At 41.3% G+C, this 24,446-nt stretch overlaps 1 protein-coding gene and 1 long non-coding RNA gene across 3 annotated transcripts; one reads left to right on the top strand and one right to left on the bottom strand.

Moving 5' to 3' along the window:
- The first annotated feature begins 3,158 nt into the window (after positions 1–3,158).
- On the top strand, positions 3,159–17,940 carry TMBIM7P (transmembrane BAX inhibitor motif containing 7). Its single transcript, XM_019927262.2, is given in 10 exon segments — positions 3,159–3,429; positions 5,808–5,886; positions 6,600–6,653; positions 7,688–7,782; positions 10,579–10,612; positions 10,697–10,784; positions 12,130–12,219; positions 13,685–13,732; positions 17,789–17,801; positions 17,804–17,940. Coding segments are annotated over 10 exon segments (909 nt in total).
- LOC109548661 (uncharacterized) lies at positions 8,773–23,814 on the bottom strand. Of its 2 annotated transcripts, none has more exons than XR_002174805.3 (5): positions 22,831–23,814; positions 19,338–19,449; positions 10,902–10,937; positions 10,039–10,146; positions 8,773–9,642 (listed from the first exon to the last, which is right to left on the bottom strand). It is a non-coding gene; the product is annotated as an uncharacterized lncRNA (long non-coding RNA). The 2 variants fall into 2 exon arrangements; XR_002174804.3 differs by having other exon boundaries at positions 19,279–19,449.
- Positions 23,815–24,446: the final 632 nt, after the last annotated feature.

The following is a 24,446-nucleotide window of genomic DNA, read 5'->3' on the forward strand; positions in this document are numbered from 1 at the left end:
GTCATGAAAACTTCTTAATTTCTTTTAAAATCAGAAGAAAAAACCGAATATAATAATAATGAATATATAATATACACTGAATCCAGCCTGGATTATATTTTTTATACTAATGAAGCCATAAAATGTGCTTTTTCATATTTTATTATGGAGAAGGGACCCATGAAGGCAAATGTGTGTAAGGCCCCTGCAAGTCATAATGTGGTCCTGGCTTATCCATTTCTCCACACCCTTGCAACTCTGAGAATTCGTTTTAGTTTTTGCCAGTCTTTTATGCAAAACAAACAACAAAAAAAGACATTTCATGATTGTTTTTCTTTTCCTTGGTTATTTATGAGATGTGGTCTCCTAAGTTGATTTAAATTGAAAAGTTGATTTAAATTACCATTTAAATTTTCTTTATGAATTGCCTATTTATGCTCCTTTCTCATCTTTCTATTGAGTTGCTCATCTTTTCCTTGTTAAAAAAGTTCTTTTTACATTATAATATTGCAAATTTTATTTTCAGAATTTTGCATTTCAGATTTATTGCTATCTTTTTATGATGATGTTTAAAGTATTCCTGTACCCCAAATCTGGCAAGAATTTGTTACATGGTATCATTCTTACAAAGGCTTACACAAATGTTCATTGATATTTTCTTCTATGGCTGTTAATATGTATGATAATATCTTTAATTCATCTGCAAGGCATTTTTGTAAAAGATGTGAAATAACTATTAAACTTTCTTTTCCAAGCATAGCTAATTGTTCCAACACCATGAGACAACAGAAATGCCACCTTTACCAAATATTAATCTCTTATTATATATATGAGTCTATTTCTTGAATCTCTTCCATCCCGTTGATCCGTTTATCTGTTGCCCTGCCAGCACCACACTTTTAATTATTTAGCTTAATTATATTTTGGTCTCTGATTAGGTATATCACTATTCTCCCTCTTCCCCATAATCCTTCTCTTTCAATTTTTGTCTTGATTACTCTCACACATTTGCTCTTTCTGATGAGTTACGTTTTCAAGTGCTGAATTAAAAACTCCATAAGTTTTGTAAAATTTAGAGATTAATTTGAGGAGTAAGGGGCAATTTTATAAAACAGCGTCTGCATCCCCAGGCGTGTGGTATCTTGTTCAGACCTTCTTCAGACGCCATTCCCAGCTGGTCCTCAGTTTGTCCAAGCCCTTGCCATCTCAGCAATCTCCTCAGACTCCTCCATGGCTCTCTTTGTGGGACAGGAGGTCAGTAGCAGGGGCTTCCCTGAGTCTTCATGTCCCCAGGAGGTTAACGGGGTCCTTTTTCTTTGCCATTTTTGGTCTGCTTGGTACTGGTTTTCTGAGAACTATGTTCTGCTGCAAAGCGCTGGGGCAAAGCTCATCATAATCTCTTACCTGGATTTCTGGCCTCTTTGCTTCCACTTTTGCTTACTCTGGCCCACTTTCCACACTGTGCCTCGTGTAATCTTTCTAGTCAGATCCCCATGGCCTCCTGCTGGAAGACCTTCAGTGATTCTCCATTGTATTAATTATTCATTGCTGCTGTAAAAAATTACTACAAATGTAACACCTTAACACAACACAAATTTATTATCTTACAGCTCTGGAAGTCAGAAGTCCGAAATCGGTTTCAGTGGGCTAAAATCAAGGTGTCAGCAGGGCTGTATTCCTTTCTGGAAGCTCTAGGGGAGAATACATTTCCTTACCTTTTTTTGGGGGGGTGGGCGGGGTACGCGGGCCTCTCACTGCCGTGGCCTCTCCTGTTGCAGAGCACAGGCTCCGGACGCGCAGGCTCAGCAGCCATGGCCCACGGGCCCAGCCGCTCCGCGGCATGTGGGATCTTCCCGGACCGGGGCACGAACCCGTGTCCCCTGCATCGGCAGGCGGACTCTCAACCACTGCGCCACCAGGGAAGCCCCATTTCCTTACCTTTTCCGACTTCTACAGGCCTCCCGCATTTCTTGGCTCATGGCCCCTTCCTCCATCTTTAAAAACAGCCACTGTATCACTCTGCCCTATGTTTCTCTTGTCACATCTTCTCTGATGCTGATCCTCCTGCCTCTTATAAGTATGGTCATAAGGACCCTTGTGATTCGACTGGGCCCATCCAGTTGGTCCAGAATCATATTCCCACCTCAGAGTCCCTAACTTCATCACATCGGCAATGTTGCTTTTGCCATATGGAGTAACACGTTCACAGGTTCAGGGATGAGGATGTGGACATCTTTGGGGGACCACTATTCAGTCATGGCTTGGGGATGAACTTGGCTTGCCAGCCCTGCAGTGACTGGCCCCCACTACTCTCCTGTCTAAACTCACTCTGCTTTCCCCTTTGAATGCCCTACTCCAGCCACATGAACTTCTTTCAGTTTCTGGAGCCTGCCCTCTCTGCTTCCTCCAGTCCTGGTCCAGGCTGATTCCTCTGCCTGAGAAAACCTTTCCCTACCTCTTCACCTGACTAACTCCTCTTCATCTTCCAGCCTTGGCTTAAACCTCACTTTCTCTGGAAGGTTTGGACAACCTTTTCTACTCCCTGCATCTTCTCCCAGACTTTTCTGCTCTCATAACATTGCTTCTGGCCCTGCTTATACTGCCTTTTATATTATTGCTTATTTGATTATCTTCTCTCCCAAAATGTAAGCTCTTTGAGGGCAAAGGTGACAAGGGCAGCTCCACACAAGAGGGAGTTTATTAACTCCTTGCAGAATGAATTCATAAACATTAATTTCATAATAGGATGCAAGTTATTTTACTCTGCAGGCCTCATATTAAAAGTATTTGTGGGCTTCCCTGGTGGCGCAGTGGTTGAGAGTCCGCCTGCCGATGCATGGGATGCGGGTTCGTGCCCCGGTCTGGGAGGATCCCACATGCCACGGAGCAGCTGGGCCCGTGAGCCATGGCCACTGAGCCTGCGCGTCCGGAGCCTGTGCTCTGCAATGGGAGAGGCCACAATAGAGAGAGGCCCACGTACTGTAAAAAAAAAAAAAAAAAAAAAAAAAAAAAGTATTTGTTCATCATTCATTCAGCAAATATGTGTTGAGCACTGACTTGGGAAGTACTGAACCAAGGAGTTGAAATTAAGAAAAAAAATCATCTAATGTTATGAAGATGCTAAGGTTGTAGTGGTATGATCATAAGGACCTGAATAACAATTTTCCCTTTCTAGGAAAATGGACTTGGAGGTCAGTGAACCAATAGACTTTAGTTCTGGAGATCATCAACATCTGGTTCGGAAAGCAGTAGATGATGCTATCCAGAGCAAATCTGCTCGGTCCTACGGAACTTCATCTTCAACTCATGGGCCACAACAAACTCATGGAAATCCACGCTCCAAAGCTGGTGAGCGAGGGGATACCTATGTGGTAGAAATTGCAGCAGAGACCACCACAGAGGACAGCAATTCTTTATCTGGCCCATTCTCAGAAGCAGCTATCCGCAGAGGTGAGAATAAAGAAATGACCTTTTCGGAAGAGAAAAGTTCTCTTAAAATGTTTACACAGGGTGGATTGTAGGATTTAATTTTGCTTTTAGTTTTTTCCCAGTCATGCTTTACCATGAAACATGACATAGGGCTGCAATAACAGATGGTCCCCAAGTTTTCCAGGGCATTCATAAATTCATGATACACATATTATGGTGAATAACTTGTGGTTTTCTTAGGAAACGTGAATTAGTCATTGAACGTTCTTGCCTACATACAAGATGATACCATGATATTGGCTTAAGTTTTAAACAATACTAATTCAGAGCCGTACATATTAATTCTGTATAGGAAATACATTCAGCTGTAACAGAAGTCCGAAAAACTGTGGCTTAAATAAATGAGAATTTTTTTTCTTTCATGAAATACGAAGTTGGAAGGTAGGCAATTCAAGGCAAATGCTTAGGTCCCCGGTGAACACTCTGCCACCTTTATGCCTTCTTAGGACCTGGACGACTTGAAGATGGACTGTGAACTTTGAATCTCATTGCTGTCTCCCTGTGGCCCTCACCCTCTACCTTGTGGCTGGAAAGAGGCCTTCTGGAGCTCTTAGTTGGCAGCTGAGGCTGCAATGGCCATTATGACTCCCTGACATGGATGGCAGTTTGTGTTGGTTGTTGGCTCTTTTCTTGTGGCTTGAGCTTCTCATCACATGGGGCTGGGTCCCAAGAAGAGGTAGACCAGATGGACAAGCCCCAGTGTGTAAGCATTTATCAAGTCTCTATTAATCAAACCAGTGCTAATGTCTCACTGGCCAACATGTCATGTGGCCAAGCCCAGCGTCAATGTGGGAGGGCACTCCACAGGTTTTACCCAATTTAAATTCTTATTTGTCTTCTTGTAATTGGATTGTAAGTGTTCTTTATGTATTAGATCCCTTTTCAGATACATGATATGCAACTATTTTCTGCCAGTTTGTGGGTTTTCTTTTACTTTCTGAAGGTGTCATTTGAAGCACAAAGCTTTTACTTTTGATGAAATCAATTTATTTGTTTTTTTTTCTTTGCTTGTGTTTTAGGTATCATATCTAAAAAAATCATTGCCTAATCCATGCTCACAAAGATTTACACCTATGCTTTCTTCCAAGAATTATATTTCTTAGGTTTATGTCTATGATCCATGTTTAACTAGTTAACGTTTGTGTATGTATGATATGAGAAAGGGGCCCAAATTCATCATTTTATACGTGTATGTCCAATTGTCCCAGCACAAGTTGTTGAAAAGACTCATCTTTCTCCATTGAATTGTTCTAGTATGTTTGTTAGAAATCAGTTGACCATATTTGTAGGATTGACCACAAATGTAAGGGACTATTTTAGGGCTCTCAATTCTACTTCGTTGATCTATATGTCTAGTCTTATGTGGCTGGACCACATTTAACATCTATTCCCTCACAGTCCTTGATACATACTAGATGTGAATTTAATGTTAAGTAAGTGGATATTTTAATGTAGGCAGCACACATATGTTCTGGCATTTTTATTAAGATAGCTCAGTCCTATTTCTTTGTTGTTACACTTCAAATGCACAGAAACTGCCCAGCAGAAGGACACAGTTGACAATCCTATAAGTCAACTTTAAGCAGCATTCTTTCTTTTTTTTTCTTTTAAAACTGGGATAAGGCCACAAAAAAGTAAATGGTCATCACTGGTGTCATATTCCAAGGGCTCCAGGAAAACCTGTGTAGTCAGCTGGAAGTAAGCAAACAGAGATGCCAACATGCTCTGCACTCTGCTTTGGCACGCTATTGTCTTGGAACTCCTTGGTCATACTTAACAATTCGTCAGGTTATCAAGTTTCTGCACAAGCAGGAGGGAAGGGAGTTGCTAAAGGCAGGGAGGATAGAGAGAAAAGTGGTGGAGAAGCTCTGCAAACTCCCTGCAGCCCAAGTCCCTCTGCAGAGGGGTAAACGCCCTCTCCCTCGGTAGTTCTGAGGGCATCACTGGGCTCCATCTATGCAGGGGTGCAGGTGAATCCCTAATGATGGGTTTGCAACATTCTGAGACTTTCAGGTCACTTTTGGTCCTAAGGAGGATGGGGTGTCCATAATAAGGAATTAAATCCCTGAGTTTGGTCTTTAAAATTTGGGGGCTTTCATGGATAAACCCTCAGATCTTCAATAAAATGCCTCTAACAGTCTGGACTGAGTCTTTTCCGAGAGTTCTGCAGAGCTGTATCGTTGTAACTCTATTGGCCAACTCTAAATTAGCACTCCCTTTCCTATCATCAAAAAAATCAGAGGAAAATTTTCTTTCATTAAGTGTCAAAAATAGGTAATTACATTTATATTTTTACTTTTGAATATCGTGTCATAAAAATAAGCTTTCTGTCTCCTCAGCTTTCATCGTAAAAGTGTTCTTCCTCCTGTCAGTTCAGCTGCTGATCACTGGGGCAATCATCAGCCTGTTTCTTTTCTGGTAAGTCTTTATTACTGATGTAAATTAAGTATTAAGCTGCCCATATTAATTCTCACTGAATAGCTCAATTTAATTTTTATCATTAAAAGATTATCTATTTTTCCTTAATCATTCATAGGATATAATATTTCTGTCGCTTTGTTTTTCTGAGGCAACTTCTAGACGAAGGTGTTGGTAGATTTCTGGAGTTTAACTTCCTAAGCTAAGAATTTTCCCTTATTTTGGGCACTATTTTCTTTTTTATTTTCGCCAAGCTATTTCCACAGATAAAATTGGGTAAAGGAAGAAAGGTGAGACTATGGAGGCCTTGGAGGCTGGAGCTCTGTTAAATGCAGAAATTATTTCAGGGACTATGATCCGTCACGGCTTAAACCCATCCTTTGAAAATCTGTGTTTACAAACAAACATATGAGAATTTGATTACTTTTGCTTTGGGTACATATCAATCTCAGTATTTTTTAAAATTAAAACTTCACTAGGACATTTGCATTTATCCAAATTTCACTTACAACTTAAGACTGTGCTTTTTTGTGAATCTATTTTAAGAAGCAAGATACAGTTTTATGTTTTACTGTTTCCTTTCCCATCTGTCATTGTCAACCATTTAGGGTTTCCCCCCTTTCTTCTCATGAGATTGTTTAACGTCTACTTAAATATTACACTAGTTAGCAAAATAAGCTACTTATTGTGTAAAACTATTATTTTTTAACCAGGAAGGCTTTAAGAGTTTGGGTGGTCAAGAATCCCTGGTTCACCTACGCACTCTTGTAAGTATTATTGGATTAAATTAAAAGTTTTTTCCACTAGCTATTGATTGATGTCCTTATTAAAAATTAGGTAAAGGTATAACATTCTTTTTTTAAATTAATTAATTAATTAATTTTTGGCTGTGTTGGGTCTTTGTTGCTACACGTGGGCTTTCTGTAGTTGCGGCAAGTTGGGGCTACTCATCATTGTGGTGCGTGGGCTTCTCATTGTGGTGGCTTCTCTTGTTGCAGAGCACGGGCTCTAGGCACATAGGTTTCAGTAGCTGTGGCATGCAGGCTCAGTAACTGTGGCTCGCGGGCTGTAGAGCACAGGCTCAGTAGTTGTGGCGCACGGGCTTAGTTGCTCCTCAGCATGTGGGATCTTCCTGGACCGGGGCTTGAACCCATGTCCCTTGCATTGGCAGGTGAATTCTTAAACACTGTGCCACCAGGGAAGTCCCAAGGTATAACATTCTTGAAATGACTAAATTATAAAGATGGAAAATAAGCAAATTAGTGGTTGCTGGGAGTTAGGGGGGTGTGTGTGTGTGTGTGTGTGCGCGCGTGTGTGTGTGTGTTACCATAATGGGATGGTAGGATATCTTAATGATGAGATAGTTCCACATCTTGATTGTGGTGCTGGTTACATGGATCTGCACATAGATTTGCATCATAGGTCTATGACATAGCATTACGTATATACATGCTGTACCAATGTTACATTACTGGTTTGGGTATTCTACTTTAAATATGTAATATGGGGGGAAACTGAGCAAAGGTTACACAGGACCTCTGTTCCCTTGCAGTTTCCTGTGAATCTACAAGTATTTCAAAATAAAAAATTTGAAAAAAGAACCCACAAGCTGTGTATGGATGGCAATGAGAAAAGTTAAGTTTAAAAGCAAAAAAAAAAAAAAAAAAAGAGGTAAAGGTAATAATCTACATTTTTGTTTACTTTATAATACTTATTATCAGATAATACATCTCTATATCTATCTACCTATAATATATCATATGATATAAGCAAATAACACATGGTTTTAAATTATCCCCAGGCCAGCATTTTTTGTTGTATTTATTATACTTGCTTGCTGTGGGAAGCTCCGCCGCCAGGTGCCTGCGAATTACATTCTTCTGGGATTATTTGTAAGTAAACCTCATTAGCATCCGTTGTCGTTCGTCTCTGAAATATATTTCATCACATTATTAAATTAATTCCATTTATTGTGGAAAATATTTCTGTGGAATAATACAGATAGAAATTATTTGTGAGACATTCTCTTGGATGAATTTTGAAGTCATAAACTTACTTATGACCTGGAATCCACACCCTTTTAACAAACTAGAGAATTTGGAGACCATGGGCTACTCCTCTGTGCCAGCAAACTTGCTTCTGAGAGGCCCACTCTGGAGTCTGGGCTACATTTCAGGAACAGTTAACCTGACTGTCCTCTGTCAGAGACAAAAAACACATTTTGCTGTGGAGAGTGAGTTCACAAATTGTGTGCAAGAAATGTAATTTTCCTTATTTTTGTAAAATTTATTTTATTTCTATTTCAATGTGTCCTGACTCTATTGCAATTGAGGTTTCTGTTTATTAATGTTTATACCAGTCAAGCCAAACCTCTTGCCTCCTGGAAGCAGTGGACTCTCTGAAACTCACTGACAATAGTATTTGCTCCTCTTAGGAAAACCCAGAACAGAATCTCAGTATGATTTAGTGTTCTGGAAAGAAAGATTCTTTGTGATTGCTCCCATGAACTGCTGACCACCCTTCCCTGTGAAGATTTACTTACCAATTCACTTGTTCCTCACCTGGTTCCATATCAGAGTTGAGGTAGCTTATAAAATATGCAAAATAGGCCTTCCCTGGTGGCGCAGTGGTTGAGAGTCCACCTGCCGATGCAGGGGACACGGGTTCGTGCCCCGGTCCGGGAAGATCCCACATGCCGAGGAGCGGCTGGGCCCGTGAGCCATGGCCGCTGAGCCTGCGCGTCCGGAGCCTGTGCTCCGCAACGTGAGAGGCCACAACAGTGAGAGGCCCGCGCACCGCAAAAAAAAAAAAAAAAAAAAAGTATATATATATATATATATATATATATATATGCAAAATATAAGAAGATAAGATAAATTGGTGGGGAAATCTGATGGAAGGAAAATAAAGCCAGAGGTGAGATTCGTGCGCAAAATGCATAGTTCCACGCATTTGAGTGTGATGAGCCTAGATTTGGATCTGCGCCTCCTGGTGGTCAACGTGAGCAAGGACACACGGCCAAGGAGGAGGTTCTCTGTGGGTACAACACAGCGTCCAGTGTGAATTATATGTCGGGAAGAACAGTTTCCTCATGACGCTGGAGAAGACTGTCCCTTTGATACCCACATTTGGGCATTTCTTCAGCTGACGGAGCATTGAGGGGCCTTTCTTAGTTGGTGTGGATACACTGCTCATTGTCCAGGTGAGCGAGTAGAGTCTCCCAGTTCCTCCACTTAACAGCAGAGACCACACTCAGAAGGGGTGGGAGTTAAAAGCCAGACATAGAAAGACACTGGGAATCCTGGGGAAGAGACGATGGGACGGGGAGAGGTATTTTTCCAGAAATTTTTGGATGTTTTCTTTTAACTTTTTCAATAGTTCTAATGTTTATTTCAAGAAGAGATCAAAGTTATTGATCTCAAAGGAAGCTCTCATCGCCAAGGTTTTGCTATTTATTTCTAAGCTGGTAACAGCCTAAGAGAAGAAATATTATAAAAGGGAAGGTCGAAAGCAAGTACATTGTTAAAATATCATGTGTACGTGGAATAGGTGCACTTAAAAAAAAAACCTGTAAGGTCAATAAAGACAGCTTACTTTGGTCCGTTGAACAAAGTAGAGAATCAGGCTTACCCACTAGGTTTGGGAGATCCAGAGAGGCAATCCGGGACTCCCGGGACTCCGGTTCTTTTCCAGTCTCCAATCCTGGACGTCATTAGCCAGCTGACGAAGTTCAAAGCCTCTCAGGCAGTCCTAGCACTGAGGATAGGATGTGTCCTCACATTTACTCCCAGAGACTAGAAGGTTCTTTCCTGGCTCTTGCCATGGACCAGCTAGTCTCTGGATCTGTCTCTGATGGAGCATACTACCAGCTGGGGAATGTCCTCAGGCCCTGCAGCCACTGCTGACTGTAGTTCTCACTGGCCTGCTGGCTGTCCTGGAGCCTGACTGTGGGCCTGGGCACATCCTCATAGCCTTTTTGGTCTCATCCTCCAGCTTGACTGCCTTCTGGCTCTCGTCCCCTCCCTCTCTCCCTCACTGCCCCATCCCTGGCTCCATTTGGACCATGGGAACCCTCCAGCCCCCATAGAGCCCCCATACAGACCCAATGCAGCCCCAGTGCAGCCCTCTTCAGAGCCCTGGATTGGCACCTACCAGTGCAGCTCCATGCTTTGTAGGTGTGTCCTCCAGCTCATCCCCTGGTAGAGGTCTCAATCCTCATTCCACGTCTGAGGTTTGAAGTATTTTATTCTCATCCAAGCACTATGGGAAAGGTCAGTACAGAAACCTTTGGTGGAGCGTCAGTAGAAATAGCATATCCTGCTCTGATAAAATGTTAAGATTCTGTGTGGATGGCCCTATTTGATTAATGACAATATGGTCTACAGATAAAGCTTTTACCTTGGTTTCCACATTCCTAATTAATACATATTTAAGTCGCTGAATATGTTGAAAGTTACTATTGTGTTCTAAGAAATATTTACACATGAAATAATTTTATCTGTCAGTCTTGGGGAGAACGATAAGGAAATGTTTGTTTCCGTTATTTATTTCCCATATTCATAGCCTGTAGCTTTGTGCGCTAGGATCATACATATTCCCAATAGCTCACTAGACCCTGCCAGAATGCACAAACCTCAAACCATCTCTTCTGGATTTTGGCCTTGGGATCCAGGCTTCTGATTCATTCTGATTTACTTCAAGGTCTGCTGCTAGGAACCGTGTCAGTGTAAGTCTTTGATACACATTTGTGTGTGTGTGTGCGCTTTTCTTTGAATGTTATGTGAACAATAATCACAGTCTCTGGTTTTAGTTTCTATAATGCCGAGGAAGTGTTATGGGCAACGGCAGGAACCGCTCTAGTGACGATATCACTCACTTTATTTGCTCTTCAAACAAAAGTACGTATTACTGAAGCAGATTTCTGTCATAAGGGAGTGTGTGAATATGTTTCTTTGCCCCTCCTGACCCATTCTGCTCCCTCCTCCCTCGGGCTCTCGGCTTTCTGTGGGCCTCACCTCCATGGAGTCCTTGCCTTCAGGCTTCTGGCTTTCCTAGTAACCATGTTTAAAAAGTAAAAGGAGACAGGTAAAATTAGTTTTAATAATATATTTCATTTAACCCAGTATATGTGAAGTGTTATCATTTCGACATGTAATCAGTATAGCAAAAATATTAATGAGATACCTTACATTCTTTATTTCGAAATTCAAACCCAGTGTGTATTTTATACTTGCAGCAATCTCAGTTTGAACTAACTGCATTTCCAGTGCTCAGTGGCCAAGCGTATTGAAAGCACAGCTCTAGACAAACTTTCTTAGCAGGCATCAGAGTCACCCGGAGAGCGTGTGGAACACAGAATTCACTCCTCCTGGAGTTGCTGCTTCACACAATGTCTGGCATGGGGGCCGATAATTTACATTTCCCAGGCACTGCTGATGCTTCCGGCCTGAGAACCAGACTTGGTGACCTGGTAGATTATTCTCTTGGTGTGGTAAGGGTAGGGAGTGAAATAGGAAAAATAGAGGAATTAGGAAAACACTCTTGCAAGAAAATACCTTGGATTCTTTTGCTTCCTAATCCATTCTTTTTTCAGGCCAGAAGATGAATATTCCTCTTTCTTTAAAAAAAATTCTAATCTTCCCTAGGCTGACTTGGTTACTGATTTATAGAAGCAAAACCAAAAAGCATATTAATAAATTTTAAGATTACAAAAGAATAATTAATAGTAATTTTTGAAAGCTTAGTATATGTATTTTTATTGAAATATATACATACAAATGTGAAAAAGGTACCCAGTTAACATCTTTGTCTATTTAATTCCATTAATGTAGTCTATGCATATGCTTTTAAAAATATGAATGATTATGACCATACTATACTTACAAATTTACATCCTGCTTATTCAGTACACTTTTTATTAGGGAAAATTTTATATAGATACAAAGATAGAATACTTTAATAAACTCCCATGTGCCCATTACCTAGTTTCAAAAATTATCAATTTGTGGCTCCTGTTATTTCATCCATATCCTACCCTTTTCTCCCTCCTGAAGAAATACAACACTTTTTATGTAGCATTTTTCAGTGCTTAGGGGCTAATGGATTTCCATGGTTCTTGGGATTAGCCAGGGGAAATGATTAGCAAATGGGCCAGTTTCTGTCTAGCGGGTACACGATGCATCTCTAAACACCTTGAAATTGCTTATGGATGATAATTTAATTGGTTTTGTGTTGTTTCCTCAGTGCGGTTTCACCTTGCTAAATGGAATGCTGTTTGTTTTACTCTTCGTACTTATTATCTATGGAATTCTCTTAATCTTCATACGATCATATGTAAGTGGGATCCCCTTTGTAAACCTCAGAGAATTGTTAGAATATAGGGTGAAGTGCTGGTTGTGTTGTTGGTCTGGATCCTCTGAGAAGCAGACACCAGATGGGTGAAACTTGCAAGGACTGTGATAGGAGAAATGTCTGTGGGAGAAAAGTGTGGCGGCAACGAAGGCTGGGAGAGCTGTCAGACCACGACAGCATATGTGACCCCAGGTTCAGGAGAGGGAAGGAAGGTGGGAGCACTCTGGATGTGGTGCCGTCAGGGGCTCCTGGAGCTAACGTGGACCATTACAGCAGTCCGGGGTCTCCCAGGAAGGTCCTGCTGCCCCCACCTGAGACGGTGAAGCGTGACCCAGGAGCAAACTACAGTGGGTTGCACCACACAGCCACCGGACCCTGGTCAGTTACATGCCCCTCCCCGTAGCTGGAGGTCTGTGAGGCCACCTGCTGCACCAGTTGTGGTAGGGGACCACTGACAGGAGGTCTGGGCATGAAGATTGAGCTCCGACCCTAGGCGACAGCTGCCCTCCCCTCAGAGGATCTTGGGGTGAACCACTGACAGACCCTTGTTCTAAGTATGTCCAACCTTGCTGGACTCTGGCAATTTTGAATCCTTCAGACTCCAGTTGTCAGCTGTTTTCTTACACCTAGCTCAGTCTGGAAACACTGTGCCTCCCTCTCTGTGTCACTGACTCCTGATTTCTCTCTTTCCTCAAGAACGTTCCCTGGTTAGCAGAGTGCTCCCCATGCCTCTAGGACTAGCTTTCTCCTCCTAAAGAGTGAACGCCATTATGCTTCTCAGATGTTATACACCACTTCCTTTTGCTCTTCTACAGCCAAACCCTTTGGCATTTAGGCCAATTTGTCACATATTCTGATCAGGGTTGTTCTGGTTGCAAGGAACACACACCCCTCAGACTAGGTCAAGGCAAAGACCCAGAGACTCTCATGGAGCTCCTAGGTGGGAAGAAGAGCCAGAATTCATGGAAAAGGAAACCCCACCTCCCTTTCTTGAACTGAGGTGATTGGCCATCTCTGCTTGTGTAGTAATATCTCCAGCACTAGCTAATGATAGAACTGCCGCCTGGATTCCTCTATCCTGAGAATTGATTTCTGACTGGCCTAGAGCATCTGTTTGATCCTGGTCACAGGGAAGAGGCTCTTGGTCGGTCAAGAGATTCACTGCTGTTGGAGTGTTATCATCCACCTCTTGTCAATCAGCTCTAGCAAGGCTGTGTGAGAGTCACTATGTTCCCTGAGCTGAGGGGAGGGCACATTCTCTTGAAGAACTATGTGGATGGGGCTTGCTGAATGGAATTGAGTGGATGCTGTTCACTATGTTCAAGAAAAGATTCTCTCCACAGCTTTGACTTTCTTAATATCTTATCTAACAGCAGTGACCTAAGTGATCCCCTGAGTTGTTCCAAGTCTTACTCTTAATATACAGTTGTTTCCTTTCTTTTTGCAGTGGTTGCATCTATTGTATGCTGGACTTGGTACTGTGATCTTCTCACTCGTAAGCGCATTTCTCCCTTTCTTTGACAAAGAGTATGGTATGTGCATTGATGGGGCCCTAAGCCCTCTGCTAGGCCTGGAGTCAAGTGGAGTCAGTAATTTACTGGAAAGCTCCCCAGGTCACTTGCTCCTTCCTCTGTCTTCTTGTCCTCCTCCTCCTCCTTTTTATTTTTTATAAAGACAATTCTTTTTAGAGCAGTTTTAGGTTCTTAGTAAAACCAAAAGAAGAGTACAGAGATTTCCCATATACTCCAGCCTCCATACACGCATGGCCTTCCCCATTATCAATATCCCCCACCAAAGTGGTACATTTATTACAATGGATGAACCTACATTGACATATCATAATCACCCAAAGTCCGTAGTCTACATTAAGGCTCACTCTTGGTGTTGTACATTCTATGGGTTTGGACAAATGTATAATGATATGTGTCCATCATTGTAATATCATACAGAATATTTTCACTGCTCAAAAAATCCTCTTTGTTCTACCAGTTGATCCCTCCCCATCCCCAACCCCTGGCAACCACTAATTTTCTTACTGTTTCCAAGTTTTGCCTTTTCCAGAATGTCATAGAGTAGGAATCATACAATATTAAGCCTTTTCAAATTGGCTTCTTTTACTTAGTATTTGCACTTAAGATTCCTCCATGTCTTTTCATGGCTTGGTAGGTCATTTCTTTTTAGTGTTGAATAATATTCCACCATCTTGATATAATATTCCACCACCACAGTTAATTTATTCATTCACCTACTGAGGTGAATCTTGTTTGCTCTCAAGTTTTGGCAATTATGAATAAATCTGCTATAAACATCCATGTGCAGGTTTTTGTGTGGACAGATGATTTCAACTCCTTTGGGTAGATACCAAGGAGCATGTTCACTGGATCATACAGTAAGAGTATGTTTAGTTTTCTAAGACTGTATTCCAAAGTGGTTGTAATACTTTGTATTCTCACTAGCAGTGTATGAGAGTTCCTGTTGCTCCATGTCCTCACCAGCATTTGGTATTGTCAGTGTTCCAGAATTTGGCCATTCTAATAGGTGTGTAGTGGTATCTTATTGTAATTTTTTTTTTTTTTTTTTTTTTTGTGGTGTGCCAGCCTCTCACTGTTGTGGCCTCTCCCGTTGCGAAGCACAGGCTCCGGACGCATAGGCTCAGTGGCCATGGCTCACGGGCCCAGCCGCTCCGTGGCATGTGGGATCTTCCTGGACCGGGGCACGAACCTGTGTCCCCTGCATCAGCAGGTGGACTCTCAACCACTGCGCCACCAGGGAAGCCCTTATTGTAATTTTAATTTGCATTTCCCTGATGATATATGATGTAGAGCATCTTTTCATATGCTTACTTGCCATTTGTATATCTTCTTTGGTGAAGTGTCTGTTAAGTTCTTGGGCCCATTTTGTAATCAAGTTGTTTGTTTTCTTATTGTTGAGTTTTAAGAGTTCTTTGTATATTTAGGAGAACTGTCCTTTATCAGATATTTCTTTTGTAAATATTTTCTCCCAGTCTGTGGCTTGTATTATCATTATCTTCACACTGTCTTTCACAGAGCAGACATTTTTAATTTTAATGAAGTCTAGTTTATCCACTCTTTCTTTCATGGATCATACTTTTGGTGTCATATCTAAAAAAATCATCACCACACCCAAGGTCATCTAGGTTTTCTCCTATGTTATCTTCTAGGAGTTTTATGTTTTACATTTAAGTCTATGATTCATTATGAGTTATTTTGTGAAAGGTGTAAGATCTGTGTCTAGATTCATGTTTTTGGCATGTGGATGTCCAGTTGTTTCAGCACCATTTGTTGAAGAGACTATGTTTACTCCGTTGTATTGCCTTTGCTCTTTATTCTGTCCTGTTGATCTATTTGTTTAATCTTTTCACCAATACCACACTATCTTGATTACTGTAGCTTTATAGTAAATCTTGTTGTCTGGTAGCATCAGTCCTCCAACTTTGTTCTTTTCCTTCAGTATTGTATTGGCTATTCTGGGTCTTTTGTCTCTCCATATGGTTTGTCAATATCCACAAAATAACTTGCTGGGATTTTGATTGGGATTGTGTTGAATCTATAGATCAAGTTGGGAAGAACTGATATTTTGTAAATAGTGAGTCTTCCTATCCACGAAAATGGAATGTCTCTCCATTTATTTAGTTCTTCCTTGATCTCATTCATCAGAGATTTATAGTTTTCCTCATATAGTTCTTGTACATATTTTGTTACTTATACCTAAGTATTTAAGTTTTTTGGATGCTAATGTGAATGGTATTGTGTTTTTAATTTCCAATTTCACTTATACATTGCTGCATATAGGAAAGTAATTGACTGTTGTATAGTAACTTTGCATCCTACAACATTGTGATAATTGCTTATTGAACCCTCAGATGCTCCTGGGGCTTCTAATCCTGACCAGGGCTTCCCTGTGGGCTGTCTGTCTCTTGCATGGTGTCCTGAGCCCTCTTCCCCTGGGGTTGGGGGGAAGACAGCTGGATCCCATCTCACCTTACTCTCCCACTTTCCTGTCTGCCTTCAAACATATAACCTCACCTGAGAGGTGCACTCCTAACCGCCAATACATGAAATGATTAGGAGTCATTATCTCTCTTGTAAGAAGAAATAAGATAAAGTCAGGGGTTCTTGGAGGGGAGGAAGAAAGAAAAGCACTTTTCCACAGAAGGACTCCAGGGTGACAGATGGAGGCTAAGAGCAAGGCTGGAAGCTCAGCTGCTGGAGGCCTTTTTTAAAGGATGACCAACTGTCCTCATTTCCCTGGGACTGAGGGGTTTCTGAAGACACACAAAAGTCCTGGGCAAACTGGAATGGTTGGTCATTCTAGCTTTTTCTGCCACAGAGTTACTGGAATCAGACATAGGGAGAGGGAGGATAAGTGGGAAGGGACTTAGTGGTCCAGGTGAAGCAGCCGCTTTGGCAACCCCCAGACTTGGGTTTGACTCTCTTCTCTGCCACCTGCTACAGTGTGATCTTCCCTTCTTGGAGGCTCTGTTAACCTCACCTGCCTCAACTGGGTCATTCCCATATTACATGAGATGACATCTATCATGAACTGATACGAGGCTACCCAGAAGGTGCCCCATTCTTTTCCTCCTGTTTCTTTCCTCCCTTTCTCCTCATTCTTAGAAGGCTGAGTGGGAACCAGGACACAGGGAGAGCTGATACCTGAATTACTTGGGACAGGTTTCCCTGTAGTGGATGTTGTTCTAAAATGGATTATTTTAAAGAGTCTTTAAAACCCCAAGAATTCTTTGTAATGCCAGGGTTGACCTGTCTGATGCGGCTCTGCCTCACAGCACTAGACTCTTAGTCTACAGGCTGGATATAAAGACCTGAGGAGCAGCTTGTTTTCTTTTCCTCCTTCTAATGCACTTGTGCTGCCCACATCTGCTCACTTTGCAACAAACACAAGGGTGAGAGGGCTCTCTGACTTTTTTTCTTGATGCTTTAGAAGCTCATAATTTTACCTACTGCAGCTGAGCTAAAACATTTAATTGGGGTTTATTTAACCATATATGAGTCTTCTCATTCTATTTTGAAATACTGACATCGTCACAAAGCCATCTCCAATGTCAAGTTTTGAAAAATGCTATCACCCAAAGGAAAGTTCAGAATTATTGCTGTGGGTGAATCTAAATGTTGGGGAACCATCTTTATTTTCATTCTTTTTTTCAGTGAGAACACATGGGAAAATCACAAACACAGGGCATTTTGTAGTTTCTCTCTGTGTCCAATCTGCCCACCTGGTCTACATCATTGGCTAAAGGCACAGAGCTTTCTGGACTTGGAAGGAAAGGAAAGTAAGGCTCACATATTTGGTCCCACTGGCTTCAGGAGAATGAAACACTTGCTTTAATAGATAAAGCATAAACTTGGGGACATCATGAATGATTGAGGCTGTAAGAATAATATCTATAGCCACAAATTTACTCTCTGTGATGTATTTACTGATGGGAAATAATTTTTCCAGATAATTTTAGGATACTTATTTGATAGAAATGTACAACTTAAGTAGCTAATTCTTCTTTCTTTTCTTTAAGTACTTGGTGATGGATGGGAGGTGATGGTGGGAGGGCGCCATCATCATTCTGACCTGGACCCTGAAGAGTATGTTTTTGCTGCCCTGAACATCTACATGGACATAATCAACCTTTTCCTTTTTATTTTGCAACTGATTGGACTGGGACGGTAGTCATACGGCCAAGCCTGGCTCGTGCTGAAAAGAGGGAAGGAGGGATGTCTGTGAAGACATACAGAGGTTACCACACCATAAGCCCTTCTATTTTAAAATACTTAATTTTTTTGTCAAATGACAGTGAGCATTCAGTAAATGTTAGCTGTAGCTGTTAGATATTTTTAGTTCCACTGTCACATTGCAAAACTTTCTGGCGGACGTTTCTGATTTTTATAAATTCAAAAGGTGAGCTACATAACTACGTATTTACAAACATTTGTAAGATGCTCATTACTTTGTGGAAGTTTTCCAGGCACTATTTAAAGCTGTAAGCAACATCCCTCTACGTGAATAAAACTGATTACTGAAACCCATATTTACTCCATCCTCTTCTCTTGATTTGGACATTTGGTGGGAATATTTTGGCATCTGACTTTTTTTAAGAGTAAGAGAAACTATAAAGAATTCTGCCTTTCTCTTGGATTCCAGAGTCAGACTGGAGAAGTAAATTCTATCTTGGGAGATCTCTGTTTCTATCTCAAACTATCTGTGTGCTCCAAGGGGAGCCTTTTGGGTCTGAACCACTTCAGTGTCTGGCAGGAAGATAAGAAGGGGCCATTTCCAGCATGGATGAATTGTGCAGAGGGGAGGATGGGGAAATTAGATGAACTCTTCTGGTCTCTCTAGTATTTATCATAGAGCTTTATTTCAAAATTTAACTGAACATACAGATCTCAAGTAAGACATATGGACTTAAGTACAAACAATATAGTCACATACATCTACCTGACTTTTTGATTACATATTTCAGATTAGCCATATCTCCACTATTTTAGTACAGTTTCTTTATTGTGTTTATGATCTCTTATTACTACCAGTAAAATCCTGAAGATGGGCGTAACCTCTGAAATGTGAGCAAGTGGAAGAGAAAGGGACTTTTCAGCCACCCAGCAAAAAATCTAGGAGGACCCTCTAAAGCTCCTGGGTCAGGATATCTTAAAAAACATCACCATCTGTACATACACCTGCCAAAGTCATGGTGAATTAATTCCATACAAGAAAGCAAATTCAGCTGGGAAGCTTGAGATTTTGCATATTCTTTTGGCATCAAGACAACCTTCCTGCATATAATAGGGACACACTGGCCAATCTGTTTCTCCATTGAAGTTTCTGCCATCCCCACACCACATTAGGCATTTCTCTTGTCTCAGCAATGCTCCCAGCCACACACAGCCCACTGTGAGTCTATTGTATGTGCCATCATATAGCAGTGCTGACTTGATTAAAAGAAATTCTACTGCTTCTATGACAACCTTTTGATTTCTGCATTTAGTAAGGACTCTGAGAAAGACATACCTTTTATGGTCAGTCTATCAAATGAGTAGATTACTTTGTTCTCAGTGACAGAAATTCACCTTTTGAGAAGAGAGTCCACGATTTGAAAATCTGTCAGGAGTGGTCCCAAATCCAGTGATGGGTAGCACATCTGTAAATCAATCCAAGATGTCCACAATGGGGCAATCGAAACTTAAAGAAAAAGAATCCATAGAAAAATTTAGGTTATACTTTCTATAATGCTCACAAATCCTGGGCCTATAAGTTACTTTTTTCTTATCCCAAATGGGTATTCCCTCATCCAGCTTTAGGCATGGTTTGCTGAGCAAATCTATCTATACACAAGTGGACCCTAGTGAAACTATTCATGTTAAAGGCTAGTAAGCAGTTAGCCATGGCCTTTTTAAAATCAGTATGCCACTTTGCACTCATAGGTTCAAAGAATATCAATGGCCAAAATGTTGTGGCATATGTTTGACATTACTATCAAGACGAATGTTGGCAGTTTCAGTATCTTTTGCTTAATCAAATTCCTTGAAACAGATCAATCAACTGCTGAAGATGTCATCAATGGTTTCCAAGTCGTAGCACTATTGATAGCTTGTAATGCACTAAGATAACATTTATCTGATTGTTGCTGTAAAGCAAGGGTCAGCAAACATACGACACACACCAAATTTAGCCTGCTATCATTTCATTTTTTAAAATTTTGTTTTGAATTATAGATTCACAGGACGTTGCAAAGATAATTCAGAGAGGCCATGTGTACTCTTTACCCAGTTACCCCCAATGGTTATCTCTTACATAATGTACAATACCAAAACCAGGATACTGACATTGTGTACAATATATATGTATATTTCTGTCATTTTATCACATGTAAATTCATGTAACCCCCATTGTAACCAAGATACAGACAGTTGCATCACCACAAAAATGTCCCTTTTTCTACCCCTTTATAGCCACACACATACACCTCTCTTCCCCCCAACATCCCTAACTCCTGATAACCACTAATTTGTTTCCATCACTATTACTGTCATTTAAAAAATGTTAAATGGATGAAATCATACAGGACGTGACATTTTGAGATTGGATTTTTTTCACTCAGCATAATGCCCTTGAGATCCATCCAAGTTGTTGGAATTTGTGTCACTAGTTCACTCCTTTTATTGCTGAGTAGTATTCCATTGCATGGATATATCACAGTTAATCATTCCCTTACTACAGGACATTTTGGTAGATTCCAGTTTTTGGCATAAAGCTGCTATGAACAATTGTGTGCAGGTTTTTGTGGACCTAAATTTTCACTTCTCTGTGATAAATGTCTAGGAGTGCAAATGCTCGGTCATATGGTTAGTATATGCTTAGTTTTTAAAGAAACTACTCAACTATCTTCCAGGGTGGCTGTATCACTTTACATTCCCACAGGCAGTGTATGAATGACCCAGCTTCTCTGCAACCTTGGCAGCATTTGGTGTTGATGCTACTAATCATTTTAGCCATTCCGATAGGTGTGTAGTGTTTTGCTGTGATTTAAATTTGTATTTCCTAATGGATAGTGATGTTAAACAACTTTTCATGTGCTTATTTGTTTGCCATACATACTCTTTGGTGAAATGTTTCTTCATGTCTTTTGTCCATTTTATATTGGATTGTCTGTCTTTTGTTTAGTTTTGAGAGTTCTTTATATATTCTATATATGTGGTTTGCAAATATTTCCTCCCAGTCTGTAGCTTGTCTTTTCACCTTCTTCATTAGGTCTTCTGCAGAACAAAGCTTTAAATTTTGATGACGTCCAATTTATCAATTTTTTCTTTTATGGATCATGCTTTTGGTATCAAGTGTACTTTTTCTTTTCCAAAATAGTTTTAGCTGTTTTAGTTCCTTTGCCTTTCCATATTTTTAGAATATTTCTAAATTTTAGAATTATCTATAGCTATAAGAAAATGTTGCTGGGATTTGGTAAAGTTGCTGCCAAGCAATTGAACCAAACCCGGGCATTCTGTGAACTGAGACACCCCCCCACACACCTCCCACTAAGCCAGTGGCTTTGCTTTAGGCAGTGAAGATATACACAAAATATCCCCCAAAGGTAGCTACTAATTTTTCATGTAGAATTAAGATACTTGCTGCTACAGTCAGGCTAGCTGTGATCTCTAATATACCATTTGTTTGACTTGCAAGGCCTGTTGGGCCCATGTTAATTCTCCAGTGCCAGGTGACCCACCCTGAAGTGGAGATGTCACATCAGTGAGTCCCAAGGCTTCCATGGGTCAGGCATTCAGTTTCAAGAAGAGCCTAGGAGCCAGTTAATAGCTGCCTTTCTCCAAAATGGTGTACTAGGTGGCTGCGTCAGGCAGGTGGCAGTGTTGTGCTGGGAAATGGCTTAAGCACTTGGGCTGCCACCAAGTCTTTAACACACGGAATGATTTTACTTTCTCCTCTTGGAACTCTACATTGTTTCTGTTGACCACCAGAGAGGGGACAAAGAGGCAGAATGGCGAGTGATTTATGCCCCACTCTAACCTCTCTACATGTAGCAGTCCCTACTGGGAGATGCCCCACCGATAATTATGAGACAGGTAACTGTGGGCACATAATCGTCAATTCCATTAAACATTCAGATTTGGGAGCTGCATTATATTCAATCAGCCAAAGGGCCCCACCCACAAGGGAAGCCTCCCTTCCCCTCTATGGAGTGTGTCCAAATTCCTTTCTCCCGGCTGAATAGTCTAAAGTGCGTGAGTCACGAGCTACATACATCAGGTGGCAAAAGGATGCCGGATCACCTTGTCCCTCAGCTGAGAGGGTAAGGAGCCCAAGAGATGGGGGAGGCAGGTCTGTGGGGAGTACACTTAATTGTTGGCCTGTTATCCCCCCCTTAGCCCCTCGCTCCAGGGCCAGTGCCTGAACACTGGCGCCAATACTTCTACAACAGTGGTGACGCATGTCAACATGCAGAGAGAACAGGGCCCACGGGCTTCTTTCTTCCCCACATACACCTCCGCAATTACCTGGAGTCCTTGGCACCTTCTGTCCCTCCTGCACCCAGCGCTTCATCCTCACGTCCTCACTGCCGTCAGGGGTCAGGGGTCATGGGCCAGGGCATAAGGGTAGCCTGATCTGCACTTGTGGGCAAGGCTTTGCAGTCACTTTTGCATCTGAACAGTGCTGGACTGCTTGTAGCCCAACCACATGAACTTCTCATGTTTTTGGTCCACTCAAAGTTCTCAATCAAAGAGCACGGTTCTTACTGCTGATTAGTTCACATCTGGGGGCTCCCTGATTCAGCAGCCACAGCCATACTGCCTTTCAGGTAGGGCCACAAGAATTGCTGTTTTGTCATGAAAACTTTCTTCCCTGTCTGCCTGCAGGAGTTAGCAACAATCAAGGCACCATTCTCACAGGACAGCTTGTTTCAACCCTACTTCTTTTCGTTAAGCCTGTAAACATTAGCTCAACTCCTGTTGAGTAAAAGGTAGGACAGCGGGAGCCCTTATCCTTCCCCCACCTCTTAGCTATCTCTTGAGTGAGAGCATTCATTACCAGACAGATTCTAGGGAGTCTTACATTCTCAAACCTGGCCCAACGGTTCCTCTTCTACAAAATCATGTCTCTTTCAGCATTCCATTCCTCGCTGCCAAAATTGTCAGGTCTGGGATTTGATTTTATCCAGTAAGTTAGCCTGTCAGAGTTTCGTGGATGCTGACAGAAGACACAAGACCCTGGGTCAGAGGCAAAGACCTTTATCACTCAGGGCACAGCATGCAGAATGCATGTCAGCATACTTGTGCCAGTTCCTCAAGTCCCCAGTTCCACAGGGGCAACACAATGGGTCTAGATGAATGCCAAGTGTGGAGGGGGTTTGTGTCGCAGCCGTGGAACAGTGTGAGGAATCCAACGCGTCGACAGCAAGCCTGCTCTTTGTCCTCAAGCTTACTACATAAATCCTGAGGAGTGGTCCAGGCAAAACTCTTGTCAGGGCTTGCAGTCTTAGCACCCTGAGCAAGCACATAAGAAGCCCAGGAGAACTGGACTGTCTCATCTAATAACTATCCTTCTCTATATTGTATTTTCTTCACTCCTTCATGAATCTCTCTCTCAGCCTGTCTGTAAACTGATGCCTCGTGCAGGCTAGGCCATTATGCAACGGCTGGCTAAGAGATGATATATAGTCTGATCAGGAATATTTTCAAATTACAGTTTTAAAGACAAAAGAAGAAGAATTTCTTCAAAAGTTTCGCCATCACTAAGTTTGTCAGCCACCTGTCAGTCCTAAGTGCAACAGAGAGCTAAATTTGGGAAACTTTTCTGGTCCATCTTTCTTTAAGAAGTACGACTACTCCCAGTTCCTAAAATAATGACAGTCATGTAATAATGTAGAAAGAGACACTTACATCTTTCTATAAAGAAATCTATTCTAGAGAGAAGGGGATAATGATTGACAAGGCAGTAACATACTGTTGCTAAGGTGATGACCTAGGAACTATGCCCATAGTCCAGGGCTGAGATACTACTACTCAGCCCAAGAGCCAAGCACATGAACACTTTTCTCCTATGGAGTTTTTGTTTCAGCCTTAAAAGAAAGAAAAAAAAAAAACCCAAATTTGTATTATCATGTAATATTTAGATTCCAAGATTTTACTCTTTAGTGATTTACTAACTATAACTTTTAAAATTATGACCAAACTTCAATAAGTCTCAGATTTTAATTCATAATAGGTAAGCAACAATATTTGAGGACTAAAAAGGGAAGAAAAATGAGATCAGTGGCTGCAATAAACATGCATACGGACATTGGAGCTAAGCTTGAGATCCACACAATGAAAGGCACAAATAAGACTACAACTCTTGGTGGTTATCACGGGCACATCCTGTGAAGCACCAGCCGGTGGCCTGGAACTTGTGCCTGTGCACATTGAAGTACAGATGCCGAGGGCTGTTGTAATAACTCAGATGGGAACAAATAACAAAATGATTGAGAAGCAGGCATTTCTATTCATATGGCATAAGAAATTTTCCTATCCTAAGCAATTTCACAAAATATCTTAAAATTCTATTTTTCTGTATGTTTCTATTAGAGATTTCAAGGAAAAATCACAACACTTTTCTTCTGAAATCTACAGTGATAAAAAATAATGATTGTTGAAGTCACAGTGTTTTAACGCATTGTCATGCAATGTTTT

Source organism: Tursiops truncatus, chromosome 9, assembly GCF_011762595.2.
Source record: "Tursiops truncatus isolate mTurTru1 chromosome 9, mTurTru1.mat.Y, whole genome shotgun sequence".
Taxonomy (NCBI): Eukaryota; Metazoa; Chordata; class Mammalia; order Artiodactyla; family Delphinidae; genus Tursiops; species Tursiops truncatus.